Source organism: Bombina bombina, chromosome 3, assembly GCF_027579735.1.
Source record: "Bombina bombina isolate aBomBom1 chromosome 3, aBomBom1.pri, whole genome shotgun sequence".
Lineage (NCBI taxonomy): Eukaryota > Metazoa > Chordata > Amphibia > Anura > Bombinatoridae > Bombina > Bombina bombina.
Window position 1 is genome coordinate 534,432,842 of NC_069501.1, and position 19,842 is coordinate 534,452,683.

Sequence of the window (19,842 nt, forward strand, 5' to 3'; positions counted from 1 at the left end):
GCATTTACACACAAACATACATTCACACATTTACACACAAACACACATTTACACACAAACACACATACAAACATACATTCACACATTTACACACACACAAAAACTTTATTACTGCTCTGATTTAGGTGGGCAATAAACTAATGATAATGCAGTGTGAATATGTTTTCCCATGCATGCAAGCATAACAGGCAGGGATAAGGTTAATAAAATCTGTGCAGACTACAAATCAGTCACAGACAGTACAAGTGTAGGAGCAGACTCCCGAGATAAAGAATTGATTTATTACCTGGGGAAGGCTGAGAGCAGAATAAGACAATCTGCAGAGACAGAGCCTCAGAACGGCTGCTTACTTAGAATTGTCCTGCTGACATATTATTTTAAAAAAAACATGTTTTTCTTACCAGCCTCGCTGTGTGCCTGCTGCTGCCTCTCTGGTCTCTGCTGCTAGCCCTTTTCCCGCGCGTGCAGATAGAAGCTGGGAGGAAGTGATGAGGGAGCAGGAGGTCAGTGTCTTGTTCTCACTCAGTCACTTCCTACCAGCCAGATCTCGGAAGCCCCTGTTCAGGATCCATAGCGCAGCCAGCAGCACCTGTCTCTCCTACATACAGCGACTGTAAGTGGATACTCAGTCTCACAGCCGCTGTATGCAAGTGAAGGCTGGCGGCGGCTACACGGGCCACATGATGAGGTCTGGTGGGCCGGATTCGGCCCGCGGGCCTTGTGTTTGACACCCGTGCCTTAGGGGGAGTTATATAAGGATTATATAGTCTGTTAAAAAATGGTTACACTGGTTCTGGAAATTACCATCCTTCAATGGTAGTATCAATCTTTAGTGATAATGAAAGCGACTGGAGGATATTCTCAGTACAACAACTACACAGCTCAAAACAGTCAGTGACACAAGCTTATTCAGTCACCACCTCAGATATTGTTATCATCAAAAACAGCAAAACTACACAATTCTTGTATTGTAGTAAAAAAATAAATATTTTAATAAAATGTATAACACAGGAAGTTCTACTTCCCAACATTGCAGCATTTGTTTAATATATGTTTTAGAGAATAATTTAAAAATATATATGTTGGCAAAAAAAAGTCCTGTTTCACATAGGTATCTGATTTATAAAGCCATTTGGATTTCTGTCCCTTAAGTCCTTTCCATCAACATAACAGTGTCATGTGCATGAGTATGCGCCATCCTGCAGTTGTCATCTTTTGCACCCAGGGGGTTGTACAAGTTACTCATTAGGCGAGTATATATTGCTGTTGTGCTGTGTCCCATCTCTCTCCAATCAGGTTTCTGCAAGTCTTTCCTGTGGGTCTTAATGTCTTTGTCCTATAAAAGTTTTGATACCATTTAAAAAAAAAATGTTTTACCAACAAATACACTTATTTAAAAACACATTATCTTGTATTAGACTATTTTACAGTGGCCAAAAGATCAGGTACATTATCTCCAGTTCTATGTACGTTTTTCTTCTATCCTCCTAGTCAGTCATTGCCACCAGTTCTTCCCCTTCTCACATATTTCATGGCAGATGAAAGCTGACGTCTAAACAGCGTGTCACCACCATCTTCTACCCGTGGCTGGTCATACACAGTAGAAATAATGTGCGATTTAGGCTTAGGTGCACAGAATCTCTGCAATTTCTCCCCATGATACCTATTGAGAAAGAAAAAGAGATGTGACCATTAACAAAATAAATCAAATCATCACCAACACAAACCATTTTCAGTTCTACAACACCCTGCTTTATATCTCTGGTGTACGTACCCCAATCCTCTTCTGCACTTGGGGTTCTGTCCTTCATTTTCTAAGGCATCTGGTATTCCTGCCCCACTGGCTCCCAGGCCAGTTCCCTCTTTCCATCCTTGCTGTTCCATTAACTTCCGACCAATACCCTGATGGTACAAGAGCAAGTATTTAGGGGGCGGGGGAGTCGAAAAGGGGAAAATGTATTTGTGTGTATGTATTTGTGTGTGTATATATATATATATATATATATATATATATATATATATATATAAAAACAAGCACAATGCTACAGAGGTGGACACACTAAAATGTGTACTGCCACTGTAAACCGAGTTGCGCACACTCACAACAAAATTTTGAATGTCCACCTCCCTATTCATTCCATAAGGTTCCAGAGTCTGAAGGGAATGGATCCAGAATGTCTCCCTTTGTCTTAGGCGTAATATCCTGTCCCCCCTTCTCTCGTCCAATACAACCTGTTCAATTGCTTTGAAATCGTAAACTTTAAGGGTCGTTATTGTGGACCCCTTTTCAATGTTAGCTATATGCTCTAGGACCCTCCTCTTGACAGTTCTTTTGGTCCTACCCACATATTGGCAATGGCAGGCACACTCCAAAACGTACACTACATATTTGGAGTGGCAGTTCATAGATGTTTGTATTGATTTTTTAAAACCATTAACATGTGATACTATTTGATTGTTATTTTCATCTATAATTGGACAAGTATTACAATTTTTTCGATTGCATTTGAAAAAAACTAAATTGGCCTTATTAAAGGGACAGTCAACACCAGAATTTTTGTTGTTTAAAAAGATAGATAATCCCTTTATTACCCATTCCCCAGTTTTGCAAAACTAACACTGTTATATTAATACACTTTTTACTTCCGTGACTAACTTGTATCTAAGCATCTTCTGACCGCCCCTAATCACATGACTTTTAGTTATTTTGCATATAGTTGCATTTTAGCCAATTAGTGCAGTGTCTGCCACTAGCCACGGGCGTGATCACAATGCTATCTATATGGCCTACATGAGCTTGCTCTCCCCTGCTGTGAAAAGTAAATAAAATAGAGGCGGCCTTCAAGGGCTTAGAAATTATCATATGTGCCTTCCTAGGTTTCCTTTCAACTAGAATACCAAGAGAACAAAGCAAAATTGTTGATACAAGTACATTGAAAAGTTGTTTAAAATGACATGCCCTATTTGAAAAATGAAAGTTTTGTTTGGACTTCACTGTCCCTTTAAGCCAATTCTTTTTGGAGTCTTGCTTTAAGCGACTTGGAGCTAAAATGTCCTTTAGATTTTTATTTTTCCTAAATACCACTGTGGGGATCCTATCCAAAGATTTCTTTAGAATAGGATCTTCCAGTAATACATGTCAATGCTTTCTTATAGCTCTTTTGATTCGCCATGATTCCTCATTATATTTAGTCAGAAAGAGGTTATTCTTTTTGCTATTTTGAGAAATATGGTTTTGTTTTTGTTGTATTAGTGTAGGTCTTTCTAGCTGACGTGCTTTTGTATATCCATTTTCAACTAGATCATGTGGGTATCCCTTCGCCTTAAATTTAGTTTTTAGATATTCTAATTCTTTATCGAAGGAGACTAGACTCGAACAGTTCCTCCTCAGCCTCTGGAATTGACCGTAGGGTATATTCCTTATCCAGTTTTTATGATGTCCACTCTTGGCATAGAGGTAACTGTTCGAGTCTGTCTCCTTTCTGAACAGACAGGTAGTTATTTTATCTTCACTCCCTGAAAGTACTATATCCAAAAATTCTATTTTGATTTTATTGATGTTTTTTTTTAAAAGCACAGCTGGTGAGGTGGGCGGACATCAAGCCTCTGATGAAGCGGATGAGTTCCGTGAAGCGTCTAAGGCCACGCCCACCTTACGTTAATTGAGATACACACGCTGAAGTGGAGTTCTGTGTAAACTGCAGGTACTCACAGCGTTTCTATTAGCTCAACTAGAGTGGTACATTATATATACACAATTGGACTTAAAACACAGAGAAGCGGATAGGATTGACTGTGTGCTCCAGTGGGAACATTTGGAAGAACCGGAGCTGCAAGTTTTTGGACAACTATTGGTGACAGTACCTGGAAATAAGTGGGGACACTTTGACATCCATCTGCTAATCCTTACCTCATAAGATTGAGGTTTTACTTGTGAGTAGGGAGCACCTACGGGTTTATCGTTTTTATATGTGTTTGGCCTTATTAAATTGATCTGCACCATGAGGTGTTTTTGTGCGCTTGTTTTTATAGATTCCTGCAGATTATATATATATATATATATATATATATATATATATATATATATATATATATATATATATATATATATATATATATATATAAATAAAATATTTTAATAATATATGGTATTTTTATCATAAAAAACTAAAACTTCTAACCTTGGTATATTGTTCAAATAACCCTAGACCACTCTCTTCCCGTGCAGTGCTGATGCCATCACGTTTTCTCTTTTCAAGGCGCATTTTCAAATAGTCTTTGGCGTCTTTGTCTCCTGCCCCTTCTTCATAATAGCCACTCATGTCAACATCCCAATCATCAGCTGTCTGCTCATCAAAATCTGTAAGAAGGAAAAATGGAAGTGTGACGGTGAAAAAGAGTATATCTGAAAAGAAGTAATACCAAGAGGGTAATATTTAAAGAGTCAGTAATTTTTCACTATATGCAGCAGAAATGAATCACTGAATTGCAAAATCTCTCCATACAAAACATAGAATTTGATGGTAGATAAGAACCAAAAAGGCCCATCAAGTTTACCCATATTATATGTTTACTTTTTTCTTAGGATAGCCTAATGCATGGCCCAGGCATTTTTGAATTCCTTTACAGTCTGTGTTTACCACCTCAAATGGAAGTTTATTCCATGAATCCACCACCCTTTCTGTAAAAAAATGCTTCCTCAAATTTCTCCTGAATCTGCTACCCTCCTTGTTTTGGCATTTATTTATTTGTGGAAAATGCTTTCAGCTTCTATTTTATTAAGTCCCTTAATATATTTAAAGGTTTCTATCATGTCACCTCTTTCCCTTCTATCCTCTAAATATACATATTTAGATCATAGTCTTTATTTGTATGTTTTAAATTTTAGACCATGTACCACTTTAGTTGCCCTCTTTTGGACAGCTTCTAGTTATTATTTATATCTTTCTAAAGATGTGGTCTCCAGAACTGTACACAGTATTCCAGATTTGGTCTAACTAATGATCTGTATAGTAGCATAAGAACCTTGCTATTTCTGCTACTAATAACTCTCCCAATGCAACCAAGCATTTGACTGGCTTTACTGGCTGCACTACTGCATTGTGCACCAAATTTTAAATGATCTGAAATAATAATTCTCAAGTCCCTTTCTTCTTTAGTTACAGTCAGTAATGTACCATTGAGGCTATAATTGGCCTTTGGGTTTTTGGATCCTATATGCATAATTTTGCTCTTGGTAATATTACATTTCAGATCCCATTTAATTGACAAGTCCTCTAGTTTTTTTAATATCACTGAACATATGATCAACCCCTCCTGGAACATCAACTCTGTCACAAATGTTTGTATCATCAGCAAACAAGCAAACGTTCCCCTTAAGCCCACTTCTAATATCACTTATGAACATGTTAAACAAAACAGGCCCAAGAACTGACCCTTGGGGAACACCACTAGTAACTGACGCCTCATTTAAATGTACTCTGTTAATTAAAACCCTTTGTCATCTATCTTTAAGCCAGCATTCTACCCACTTAGCATCTACTCCAAGGCAATACATTTTGTGAATACGTTTGTTGGGTGGGACGGTGTCAAATGCTTTGCTAAAGTCTAGATATGCAACATCTACGTCTCCTCCATGGTCTATTAATTTAGTTACATGATCAAAGAAATTCATTAGATTAGTCTGACATGATCTTCCAGCAGTGAAACCATGCTGTCCTTTGTCTTCTAAGTTGTTTGTCCAAAGGAAAGACACAAGTCTTTCGTTTAAAAGAGTTTCCATTAATTTCCCTGCAATTGAGATCAAACTGACTGACTTATAGTTAGCAGAATCTTCCCTACTACCCTTTTTATGAAGAGGGACTACATTGGCAATTTTCCAGTCTTTTGGAACAACTCCTGTTAGAAGTGACTGATTAAAAAACAAAATAGAATAAAAAAAAAAAAAAAAAAAAAATCCGCTAATGGAGTAGCTATCGTGGATCGAAGTTCTCTTGGATGAATATTATCTGGACCCACAGACTTATTTACTTTGAGTACTGTTTATATTATCTACTTTGTTGTCGCCTATTAGGGACAGATATAAAAGAGCTCCTGAGTGGATCTAGCAATTACTGTGCAGCGTATAGGAGGGAAGGGGTTCTGCATGCCACAGTATTTGTATAGGCTGGGCAACATAGTTAAATGCATAAACAGCCAGAACCATATATACAGGATGTATCTCTCTTTCCAAAACGCATTCTGCACATGCAACAGCTGTCATTCTCACCTCCCTCTTCCTCCTGCCAATATTGGGCATCTGTGTAGAACACCAGCCCAGAGCCTCCTTTCTCCCACTTAAGTTCAATCCTCTCCTCAAATAGACGTTCCTTGCTGCGCTCCTGTGAGGTGACATCCTCGTGCAAAGCCTCATGGCGCTCCCACTCCTCACATGTATCATCGTCCTGGTAAAGTAAATAAACATGTTACTGTAGTGCTTGATAAATCATCAGGAGCCATGAGTCCAAAATTGTAGCCCCTGGCACCTATCCTTTTCACATTTCTACATATATTTACAAGATAGATAATCCCTTAATTACCCATTCCTCTGTTTTGCATAACCAACACTGTTATATTAATATACTTTTTACTTCTGTGATTACCTTGTATCTAAGCCTCTGCGGACTACCCCTTATCTCAATTCCTTTGACAGACTTGCATTTTAGCGAATTAGTGCTGACTCATAAATAACTCCACAGGAGTGAGCTCAATGTTATCCATATGGCACACATGATTTAGCGCTGTCCAGCTGCTAATAACTTTCAAATTGCACTGAGATAAGAGGCAGACTTCAAGTGCTTAGAAATTAGTATATGAGCCTACCTAGGTTTAGCTTTCAACAAATACCATAAGAATAAAGCAAATTTGATGAAAAAAGTAAACTGGAAAGTTGTTTAAAATTGCATGTTCTATCTGAATAAAGAAAGTTTAATTTTGACTTGACTGTCCCTTTAACGGTGATACTTTGCAGTAGGAGAAACAGGTTCCATAGAATATTGTGCTGTCCAGTTTATCAGCAAGATTCAGATGTGTGCAGCATGAACAGATGCATATTTTCTGATAAAATGCAACCATTGGTTATACCAGATTACGTTTTACTGCCTATTAAAGAAAGGTAACAGCAAGCAACTCATATTTCACAACCATATAAGAATAACGCTACAGACTATCTTTAAATTTAAACCGTATAAAAAGGTTCTAATTTTGTGTGAAAACCATATAAAAAGTTTGTATCATTGCATATTCAAATTTGTAGCTTGATGTGAAAACCATATGAACGTTTATAAAATAAAATCCAAATGTATTCAAATATATTAGGAAAAACAATGTTACGTGCATATATATAAAATGTATACAGTTGTGCTTATAAGTTTACATACCCTGGTAGAATTTATGATTTCTTGGCCATTTTTCAGAGAATATGAATGATAACACAACTTTTCTTTCACTCATGGTTAGTGTTTGGCTGAAGCCATTTAATTATCAATCAACTGTGTTTACTCTTTTTAAATCCTAATGAGAGCAGAAACTACCCAAATGACCCTGATCAAAAGTTTACATACCCTGGTGATTTTGGCTTGATAACATGCACACAAGTTGACACAAAGGGGTATGAATGGCTATTAAAGCTAACCATCCTCAGCTGTGATCTGTTTGCTTGTAATTAGTGTGTGTGTATAAAAGGTCAATGAGTTTCTAGACTTTGAAAGCACTCATGTGCCAACCAAAAACCGCATCCCCTTTGGAGAATTTCTAAGTTTGTGTAGAAATTGTTCAGATATAGAAATTTTCAAACAAGCCAAAGTTATGAAACTAAGACCATGCAGCTCATCTTTCTTCAAGTGCCTCCTTATTGTGCATCTTGAAACAGCCACACCACATGTCCTGTATTTCACCTGAAGTTATTTGTGGGTTTGTCTTTGCATCCCGAACAATTATCCTGGCATTTGTGGCTGACATTTTAGTTGGTCTACCTGACCGTGGTTTGGTTTCAACAAAACTCCTCATTTTCCACTTCTTGATTAGAGTTTGAACACTGCTGATTTGCATTCTCAATTCCTTGGATATCTTTTTATATCCCTTTCCTGTTCAACTACCTTTTCTAGCAGAGCCTTTGACAATTCTTTTGCTTTCCCCATGACTCAGAATCCAGAATCGTCAGTGCAGCACTGGATGAAAGATGCAAGGGTCTGTCAGGAGTCCAGAAACTCATTGACCTTTTATACACACACACACTAATTACAGGCAAACTGATCACAGGTGAGGATGGTTACTTTTAATAGCCATTCAAACCCCTTTGTGTCAACTTGTGTGCATATTATCAGACCAAAATCACCAGGGTATGTAAACTTTTGATCAGGGTTATTTGGGTAGTTTCTGTTGTCATTATGATTAAAAAGAGTAAACACAGTTGAGTGATAATAAATGGCTTCAGCCAAACACTAACCATGAGTGAAAGAAAAGTTTGTGTTATTCATATTCTCTGAAAAATGGCTAAGAAATCATAAATTCTGCCAGGGTATGTAAACTTATGAGCACAACTGTATAAAGCTGTAGCCTTTTATGCTGGCAGAGTTTGTGATTTGTTGCTGCTGAGAGCTCTGATGAAGAATCAGTGACATAAAACCAACGGAAATATGTTTTCCCTGTCTGCGCCATTGTATGTGCCCCACTGATTACAACGACATTCTCCAGCAACTGAATGAAGAACTTTCGTAGCTCAATAGCGGCAGATATATGTGTAGGAGCAACAAATGTTACTTTAATAGAAATTCCAGAGAATTTGTCTGAGGTTTGGAAATTCTAAATCAATATCGTTTCTTGCAATAATATAGATTAGTCAAAGAAAAAGTTAGGGCACGATTACATATTTGTGCCATAACACTTGAATTTGAATACTGAGTGCCTGTACGCGACGCGTTTCTTATGCATATTTCCAAATAGATCTGTTTTTAGGTATATTGACCACAAGAAGATGCTCCATAGCTTGTGTGTTTGTCGGTAGCAGACCTTCTCAACAGAGGGCCCCCTGTGCACACTTTTTTGGGCCCCCAAAAGTAACTCAGTAGTAACCAATAGCTATAATATATATTCTACTCTGTATAATAATGTTGAGGATAAATTAGATAGGATGAACCTGTAACCTGAACTAATAAAAAGCTCCCCTGTACAAATTCTGCATATGCTTAAGTATAGACTGGCTGCTCTGGACCCCCTTGCCACCTGCTGCATCAATTGTAGTTCAGCCACTGGTGTTTGTTGAAAACCAAAATAAAAAAAATAAAAAAATAAATTCATAAACTTACATCATCAGAGTGAGATTCTTCAATAGTCTCCTCCTCTTTGTCTGCGTCTACTTTGGCTCTTATATGGCCTCCTTCGGTTATCTCCTGTCCACTGGCAGTGTAAACCCCTTCCTCCCCGTGTGCTATCTCTGTGCCTGCGTAGCTGAAGGGCACTTTACCATAATGACGCCCAGCACCAGGAAATCGCAGTCCCAGTCGAGAAATTAGCCTGGGGGGCAGGCGGCATGTACGGATTAACTGCAGGAAGACTCCTGTAGGTGTTCCCACATTCCCCTGGGGCATCAGTGCTGGAGGGTTCAGCTCAGACATTCTTTGTAGCTCTGTCGCTGTCACAGTCTGCGCCACCTCTGCATTTCGCGTTTCCTGCAACTCTCCTCGAGTTTTGTAGGGAAAAGCTGAGGGATCTGCCAGATTAAAAAAAAAAAGAACTCAGAAAATGTAATAACTGGACATAAACTCGCCACGTCCGAGTCTCCAATTGGGACAGTTCTATTAGAGTGTTACAATCTATACATTGTTGTACTTTACACACTTTTTAGCATAATCTTAAAAGGGATATAAAACCCATTTTTTTCTTTCATGATTTAGATGGAACATACAATTTAAACAACTTTCTAAATTACTTCTATTATCATTTTATTTGTTTTCTTGTTATCCTTATTTGAAAAGCAGAAATGTAAGCTCAAGAGTGTGCACGTGTCTGCAGCACTATATAGCAGCAGTTTTGCAACAATGTTATAAATTAGCAGGAGCACTAGATGGCAGCATTATTTCCGGTAATGTAGGGCTTCAGGCATGTGCACGCAACCTACCTAGGTATCTCTTCAACAAAGAATAACATGACGAGAGAATTAAATAAATTTGATAATAGAAGTAAATTGGACATTTTTTTAAAAAAGTATTCTCTATCTGAATCATGAAAGACATTGTTTGGGTTTAATGTCCCTTAAACATTGTAAATATTCAAATTTTCCAGAAATCTACTTAGTGACATGAAACCCTCAAATGTTCTATAATTTAGATAAGGAACACATTTTTTTTCAACAACTTTCCAATTTACTTCTATTATCTAATATAATTTGTCTCATTCTCTTGATATCCTTTGTTGAAGAAACAGCAATGCACATAGGTGAGCCAATAACGAGGTATATATGTGCAGCCACCAATTAGCAGCTCCTGAGACTACCTAAGTTTGCTTCTCAACAAAGGATACCAGGAAAACTAAATAAAAGTAGACAATAGAAGTAAATTGTAAAGTTGTTTAAAAATTGCATGTTTATCTTAATCATGAAAAAAAATAAATTAATGGGTTTCATGTCCCTTTAAAGGGATAGCAAACATGGTTTAATTACAAGACACTTCTGTTGTCTTGCTATATAATAACAACACCAGTCAAGTCTAAACATTTGTAAAACTAATTTAAAAAGGGACAGTCTACTTCAAAATGGTTTTTCTTTAAAAAGATACATAATCCCTTTATTACGCATTCCCTAGTTCTGCATAACCAACACTGTTCTATTAATGTAATTTTTACCTCTGCGATTACCTTCTATCTAAGTCTCTGCAGCCGGCCCTCTATCTTAGTGATTTTTACAAGCTGGCATTTTAGCCAATGAGTGCGTGTCCATATGACTCCATAATATTCTGGCTAGCAACTACATTTATATAAAAATGTATCAACCTCTGTATCTCCACAGGAATGAGCACAATGTTATCTATATGGCACACATGAACAAGCATTATCTGGCTGTCAAAAGCTAATAAATTGCACTGAGATAAGAGGAGGCCTGCTGGGGCTTAGAAACAGGCAGAGATTTAGAAGTTATATAGTATAATAATATAACATTGCTGGCTGTGCAAAGTTGTGGAATGGGCAGTAAACACATCCTCTTTTTTTTTTTATTAAAGTTTATTGGATGAAATAAAACAATACAGAACAATGCAATGGAATTACATTATACTTAACATTTTGAAACCATCAATACATTCCTTGCGTTTAGTAGTATATCATCATCCAGTACTTCTTATAATCGTTACATTTACGAAACATCTTTAATCTTAACCTACTAAAACACATGTTGGTCACCTTGTTGGTAGATCAATTTGCTCAATACCGTTCATCTTTAAATTTAAACCTTCCGTTTCCTATTTCAATGTATTCATGGTCTAATTTAATTTCCCCATTCCCCATACTCTTCTCCACCTAATTGCCCTTAGTAAAAGTTAATGGAGATGCATTCGTGTCTCCCAATAAAATGTATTTTGTAGTAGGTTTCCATGTCCATCCTTAAAAAATACCCATATTCTTCTAGTTGAATTGTACGTTCCATCATTGATTCCCAGGCTTGGTATGTAGGAATACTTTGCGATTTCCAATTGGTGGCTATCAGAGATTTTGCTGTGTTTAGCGCCAATTGTATCAGCTTCAGTCGTATCTTGCACTTTGGGAGCAGGTTTAATAATGCCGTGGTAGGCCGAAGCTGATAGTCTTCCTCTTGGTTGCTAGTGTTTTTAATGTATTTACCTATTTCTAGCCAGAAGGGCTGTAACTTACTGCATGACCACCAAATATGCAACATAGTGCCTTTGCTTCCGCATCCTCTCCAGCAGGTCTCAGAGGCTGTCGGATATATTGCTTTGATCCTAGCAGTAGTAAGATACCATCTTGTTAAAACTTTGAAATTTAATTCCAGTAACTTAGCAGAGACCGAAGATTTTTCCTCCGCCAAAAATTCTGTATTTAGAAGAGCCAATCCGGTTGAGTCTGCAGACAAGGCTAGCCACTGTCATATGGCTAGATTGCTAGTGTAAAGTGCATTGTTTAGCAGATGTTATGTCTTACAGCTTACTAGAGAAAGCTATACTGTAGCAGGGTGGACACAAAGATTAAAGAGACACTAAACCGTTCTTTCATGATTCAGATAAACAATTCAAATTTTAAACAACATCCCAATTTACTTCTATTATCCAATTTGCTTCATTCTTTAGATATCCTTTGCTGAAGAAATAGCAATGCACATGGGTGAGCCAATCACACATAGCATCTATGTGCAGCCACCAAGCCTATCTATATATGCTTTTTAGAAAAGGATATCAAGAGAATGAAGCAAAATAGATCATAAATAAATAAGAAAGTTGTTTAAAGTTGCATGCTCTTTCCAAATCATGAAAGGGAAAAAAAAATGGGTTTCATGTCCATTTAAGCTGCAAATATTCCCTGTACCCCTTTCTATATTATGCAGCAGCAGCGGTAAAAAAGTTATTTTAAAAAGAATATAGTTTCTGGCCAATTTAAAAATGGCCACCAAACACACCCGTTATTAAAATTTCTCCCCTTAATTCACCCAAGTGATGGAGAAGATGTATTTATTTAGGCCCTACTTCAACCATATGGTGGACATGTCCTTGTATAACCCCTCTATAGCATCAAGCATTTCTATACTGCTATTTCAAACATATCCACTTAGTCTTCTCTACTTCTGCAGGATTATTCCATATTTTCCCAGAAAGCCTACCCTTGCCATATTAACCGTTTTGCATATATTGGTTCTTGGGTATCAAGACACTGGCTCAGGCCCAGAGGCAGAACTTTTCTTTACTTTCTGCGATGAGATTTTTTTTTAGTGAAAAGTTTTCTGCAGGTAATTTTTAAATAAAATTCAATTTTAAATTAGACAGTTACACTAAGGCACCAGTTTAATTGCAATGTGTTGGTTAACTGAAGAATTAAGCAATATTTAATGTTTTATAATATAGTGAAGTAGTTGAAAATTGCATTGCAAATTAGCTGCATCCAAAAAAAAAAGAAATTTTAAAATGTCTAATAAATCTGTTTCCTTTTCTCTTGATCTAACATAGAAATGTAGTAATAAAAATATGCAGTGCTCTTACATTCAGAATAAACAGCTAGGCAGACTGGGAAAGGCTAAGGGGCGGGTTTGAAAAAAATTTCAGAGCCAGTCAACAAGCAATGCGCTATTGCATATTTGACTGCTCACTTCAAACAGCAGTTTGCCCTGTATGCACTGTGTTAAGGAACATTTACACAGTGCAGCCAGAGCACAGCTCTGTTTGAAGAGAATAGTCTAATGTGGAGCAGCACTACAAAGTTTAAGTGCCAACCGTTCCTGCATGTATCCTGTTCTTTCTGCAGACATGCTGCATTTTCTGCGATAACATCTCACATCACTGTATGTTCTGCCTTGGGGGGCTCAGGCCTGGCTTCAACCAGTCCCACCGACTTGGTTTTAGGTTATGGATATTTTGGACTATTTAAGAATCATGGATTCATATGTTTCTCAAATAAATAATTGTGTTGAATTGTTTGGGAATTATCGTCCTCAATAACCTATCCCCATATACATACTTTTTGACAAATAATGTTAGGAAAGATTTTGATCCTCTCTTCCCTTTTTCCCCCCACACCCTAAGAGAACACTCAGTGACACCCCTATCTCGGATGCCTTTTTTTATTTTGCCATATAATTATTTTGATATTGCTCACTCAGTTATTACTTACAATGATTGTTTACTTGTTCCTTACTGTACCTTATCAATGGATGTTGTTTGACTCTCAGCCTGGTTTGGCTTACTAGGCTACTGCTACATTATTAGAAGACACTGAGGTTTAATCTGGTATTCTGATCATTTCACCTCTTACTCAGGACAAAGACTATATCAAGAATGAACTCCACCTAGCAACTGAGATACCATTAAATAGGACCTGGACATTTGTCTTATAGCAAAAATCTGCTAATTGTTGTTAGCATGAATTACAATGTGTATTTTATATTCTGTTTGTAATACCTCGATACAAAATCTGAATGTCTAAAGTCTGATATTTGCAATAGGTCACAGTATAACTCTCAAGGACAATTATGTAGTAGCTTTTTTTTCTATAATCTAATAATAATAATGAGGCACTTTAAAGGGGACATGAAACCTTTCATGAGGCAGATAGAGCATACAATTTTAACCAACTTAACCAAACACAAAAACAAGCTGCCCTAACTAAACAATACTATTATAGACTATGGTATATTCCAAGTGTATAGTTAAAAAGTGTATTCTAATCAATCAAAACAGTAGTTTAAAAAATTATTATACACCAATTCGATATAACTGATAATTTAAAAAAATATATTATAAAAATATACAAAATATAATAATAATCTTGAGTATAGGTTAATAAAATATTGATGATAATACTTATTATGTAATAGTAAATACTATTTAAGGTTTGTATTAGGGATATATCTAGGGCTGAAACAACTAATCAACATAATCAATAATAATCGATAATGAAAATAGTTGTCAACGATTTTCATCATCGATTAGTTGATCTGTCGATTAGTTGGGCTGCTTGCAGCACGCAGCCACGCTAGAGAAGGCGTGCCTATTGCTGAGTGGGGAAGAGATCAGAGAAGACGTATAGGAAGAGAGAAGTGAAGTCAGACGTGAAGTCAGAAGAAGTGCGATAGAGAAGAAAACTGCAGGATGTAATTATTAGCCGTGACCGATCCAGCTTTTAGGTCAGCTGATGTGTGTGCAGGAAACTGACAGAGTGTCAGAGATAATAAACCTCACGGTATACCCGAGCATACTTTGGGGCATTGTGGGACAAGAACCTTTATGTTGGAAGTGATCGGTACATTTAAAAGCTGCTAGTGGTTATTGATATTATTAGCTGTAGCTGGCTACTACTTAACGTTGCTTATTACAGCTGCTATTGTATGAACTGCTGACTCGGTGACTCCAAATGATTAATAATGTTCTTTTTGCTAATTATATTTTATATTGTATGCTCGGTTCGAGCTTCTCTTGGCTTTAGAGTTAGATAATAAAACAGTCAGGTTAGAGCTAATGGATTATCTCTCTTTGGGTCTCAGCAAGTTACTTGATCCGGACCCTCACCTTGGCCCCTCCCCTTCCATGCGATCCGGTCCGCAAACTCCTCACACCTTATACGATCCTAACAGAAGCAGTGTTGTATGCAGTCAGCAGTTGATGTTTTTTTAATATAAGACTAGAGCTATCTGTTAGGATCGTATAAGGTGTGAGGAGATTGCGGGGACCGGATCGCATGGAAGGGGAGAGGCCAAGGTGAGGGTCCGGATCAAGTAACTTGCTGAGACCCAAGGAGAGATAATCCATTAGCTCTGACCTGACTGTTTTTTTATCCAACTCTAAAGCCAAGAGAAGCTTGAACCGAGCATACAATAATATATATAATATAATAAACATTTGGAGTCACCGAGTCAGCAGTTCATACAATAGCAGCTGTAATAAGCAACGTTAAGTAGTAGCCAGCTACAGCAAACAATATCAATAACCACTAGCAGCTTTTAAATGTACCGATCACTTCCAACATAAAGGTTCTTGTCCCACAATGCCCTCTGTTTTTTTCTGATCTAAACTAGTCTAAAGCCAAGAGAAGCATTACCTTTCTCTTGCAAGTTAGTGGTTAAATAAGCCACCATATACATGGAAGGGTTAGACATGGGGTTGAACAGTGCTCTGAAAGCAAAGATAAAAATGGCACACATAGTGAAAATCAGCAAACAGGAAACCAACAAAGAACAAAAAATTAAATATTGAAGTAATTGAGTTATTTTTTCTATTTTGTGAATAGAATACCATGCTGCACAATTTATTTTTGGAGGATATATGAAATATTTATAATAAAAAATATTTAGAACAAACTGAGCACAAATACTAGTCGATATGCTATTGCTTGTGTAAAATACTGGGTCTATTCTCTTTGCAGCATGAGTGAGTCAGAATCAGACTATGAGGCCAATTTATCAAATGTCTGTCGGAACTGATCCGACAGTGCGGATCAGGTCTGACAGGCATCGCTGAATGTGGAGAGCAATACGCTCGCCGTATTCAGCATTGCACCAGCAGCTCTTGTGAGCTGCTGGTGCAACACTGCCCCCTGTCGACTCGCGGCCAATCAGCCGCCAGCAGGGGGTGTCAATCAACCAGATCATACTTGATCGGGTTGAATTCCGGCGATGTCTGTCCACCTGCTCAAAGCAGGCGGACAGCATTAAGGAGCTTAATAGATAGGCCCCTAACTCTCTTCCACCCTGCAGTCATACTGTGCCCCCAGAATCAGATTAAAACCCTCACACCCTGCAGTCATACTGTGCCCCCAGAATCAGATTAAAACCCTCACACCCTGCAGTCATACTGTGCCCCCAGAATCAGATTAAAACCCTCACACCCTGCAGTCATACTGTGCCCCCAGAATCAGATTAAAACCCTCACACCCTGCAGTCATACTGTGCCCCCAGAATCAGATTAAAACCCTCACACCCTGCAGTCATACTGTGCCCCCAGAATCAGATTAAAACCCTCACACCCTGCAGTCATGATTTAACACCTACTCTGAATTTCAAATAAGTAAGCATTGTTTTTACCTGACAAATTATTTTTTTCTTCTCCCATTTGCCGGCCACCTATATCATCATGTGACAGACGTCACAGACTAGTATACGTATTCCCTGTAAGCTTTTATTTCTATAGTTTGGTTTTTTTAACCGATTAATCAAAAAAAAAAAAAAAAAAAAATCGACCAACTAATCGATTATGAAAATAATCGTTAGTTGCACCCCTAGATATATCCCAAACATACACGGACCGCAATTAACTTTTGTGACTGCAGGAGTATGGTAGATTTGCTTAATAGATGTGCTTTGAAGATCTTGGCTTCTGGCAAGTAAAACCTCTCCCGTTATGTTCGGATCAATGGTGGAGCTTCTATATTCACTGAACACTATGGAGTGTTCAGACTACGAGATACTAAAAACACAAGAACAGAAAGAGCGCAACCACGACTCAAGGTGAAAGATTTAAAATTTTTACTATGAGCATATAATCAGTTGCACTTACAAGAGGGCAATATTTAAAGTGCCTTTAGACAACACACAGTCAGCAGGTTTCAATGTCCGAGTGGGTGCTCTCCCTTCCAGCACTATACACCTCCATTTATGTGTACGTAGTCCTGTTAGCAAACGTCTTTAGATCAATCTCTTCTCCTGAAGTTTCAATACTATATGTAGACCGTCCCTGTCTACACATTTTGTCCGGCTTCTGCAGTCTTTATCAAGACACTGGCACAGATTCTTGTGTTTTTAGTAACTTATCAACTTACTTTAATTACCTAATTTGCTTCATTCGCTTGGTATCGTTAGTTTAAAAGAATACCTAGGTAGGTTCAAGAGCAGCTGCACATATTTGCCTCTTCTCATTGGCTCAAACAATGTATTCAAATAGCTCCTATTGCTTCTTATTCAACAAAGGATACCAAAAGAATGATGTAAAATTGATAATAGAAGTAAATTGGAAAGTTGTTTAAAATTGTATGATTTGGCTAATTCATGAAAGAAACAATTTGGGTTTCATGTCCCTGTAAGTCCCCAATGCATAAGCATAAATGGTAACATAGCTTCATTTACCCTTTTTTGGCCTACAATTAAAAAAAGTTTAAAGGGCCACTAAACCCAAAATCTTTCTTTCATGATTCAGATAGAACATACAAATTTAAACCACATTACAATTTACTTCTATTATTTATTTTGCTTCATTTTTTAGATATCCTTAGTTGAAGAAAAAGCAATGCACATGGGTGAGCCAATCACATGAGGTTTCTATGTGCAGCAACCAATCAGCAGCTACTGAGCATATCTAGATATGCTTTTCAGCAAAGAATATCAAGAGAATAAAACAAATTAGATAATAGAAGTAAATTAGAAAGATGTTTCAAAATGCATTCTCTTTCTAAATCATGAAATAAAAATGTGGGTGTCATGTCCCTTTAAGGAAGCCCCCGTTTGATGTTTGAACAACCTTCAGTGGCCATTTGGGGCTTGCTAGCCAGAACTAGCTCACATCAGGTCAGCTCTTAAAGGGGTGCTTAACACTTTTTTTTCCTTCTTTTTTTCATGGTTTAGCTAGAGCGTGCAAGTTTAAGCAACTTTCTAATTTACTCCTATTTTCAAATTTTCTTCGCTCTCTTGCTATTTTTATTTGGAAAAGCAGGAATAAGCTTAGGAGCTGGCCCATTTTTGGTTCAGCACCCTGAGTAGTGCTTGCTGATTGGTTGCTACATTTAGCTACACCCACCTAAAATCAGACCAAAGCCCTATAGACCCGTACCCACATAAGACTAGGACCCCAAAGCCCTGTAGACCCAAACCCGCATAAGGCTAGGACCCCAAAGCCCTGTAGACCCAAACCCGCATAAGACTAGGACCCCAAAGCCATGTAGACCCAAACCCACATAAGACAGGGACCCCAAAGCCCTTTAGACCCATACCCGCATAAGACTAGGACCCCAATGCCCTGTAGACCCATACCCGCATAAGACTAGGACCCCAAAGCCCTGTAGACCCATATCCGCATAAGACTAGGACCCCAAAGCCCTGTAGACCCATACCCGCATAAGACTAGGACCCCAAAGCCCTGTAGACCCATACCCACATAAGACTAGGACCCCAAAGCCCTGTAGACCCAATCCCACATAAGACTAGGACCCCAAAGCCCTGTAGACCCAAACCCACATAAGACTAGGACCCCAAAGCCCTGTAGACCCATACCCACAAAAGACTTGGATCCCAAAGCCCTGTAGACCCATACCCACATAAGACTTGGACCTATACCCACATAAGACTAGGACCCCAAAGTCCTGTAGACCCATACCCACATAAGACTAGGACCCCAAAGCCCTGTAGACCCACAACCACATCAGATTAGACATCAATGCCCTGGAGCCCCAAACACACATCCAAACCCCAAAGCCTTGCAGTCCCTCTTTCAGCACCATACCCACATCAAAGAAGATCTCTGGCTCTGAAGTCTGTCAGATACCCCCAATGGATGAGCAAAAGGACCTAGACTCTAGAGGCCCTGCTTTGTCAGGCACAAACACTAAACTTTAGATCAGACCTCAACCCCCCAATTAATATTACTTCATTTTTCTCAAGAGGGACATGTCTGTTCTATCACTATGTCAATATGTACTGCAGAACAAACGCATAATACTTTGATTTTCGCTGAGCGTATTTATAGCTTCTACAAAAGTCAGTCTTGTGAACATTGTGTACCTGTATCAGGTCCGTCTTTCACCTTATGTATGACACATCGGCCAGGGACTTGGGTTCCGTCCACATCTAACCAGGGTTTCCCTCCATACATGCGAATGAAGCTCTGGGCCCGATCAGCAGTAACAGCCACGGGACAACAACATGTCCCGAAACTCTCTGCATTTTCTCCGCGCCGCTCAGGCCGGTGTCTGAAATGAAAACACACGAAACCTTCGCTCTCTGTGAACTGACTGAAGTAATGACGGAGATGTGCCGATCGAAAACTGCTAGGAATCCCGGTAACGATGAAAAGGATTGGGTTACCGGGAGCTGCCATATTGTTTTAGAATATGGTCATGTGATTGACCGCCATCTTTGTTACGGAAATGTTTACTACATGACGCCATAGT

At 38.2% G+C, this 19,842-nt stretch overlaps 1 protein-coding gene across 1 annotated transcript; it reads right to left on the reverse strand.

Moving 5' to 3' along the window:
• Nucleotides 1–960: 960 nt before the first annotated feature.
• Nucleotides 961–19,798, reverse strand: GPATCH3 (G-patch domain containing 3). The gene is made up of 6 exons (XM_053706990.1): nt 19,454–19,798; nt 9,345–9,748; nt 6,269–6,443; nt 4,182–4,360; nt 1,775–1,902; nt 961–1,663 (listed from the first exon to the last, which is right to left on the reverse strand). The coding sequence occupies exons 1-6, from the start codon at nt 19,767–19,769 to the stop codon at nt 1,492–1,494; spliced, it is 1,374 nt and encodes a 457-aa protein (XP_053562965.1). The 5' UTR covers nt 19,770–19,798; the 3' UTR covers nt 961–1,491.
• Nucleotides 19,799–19,842: the final 44 nt, after the last annotated feature.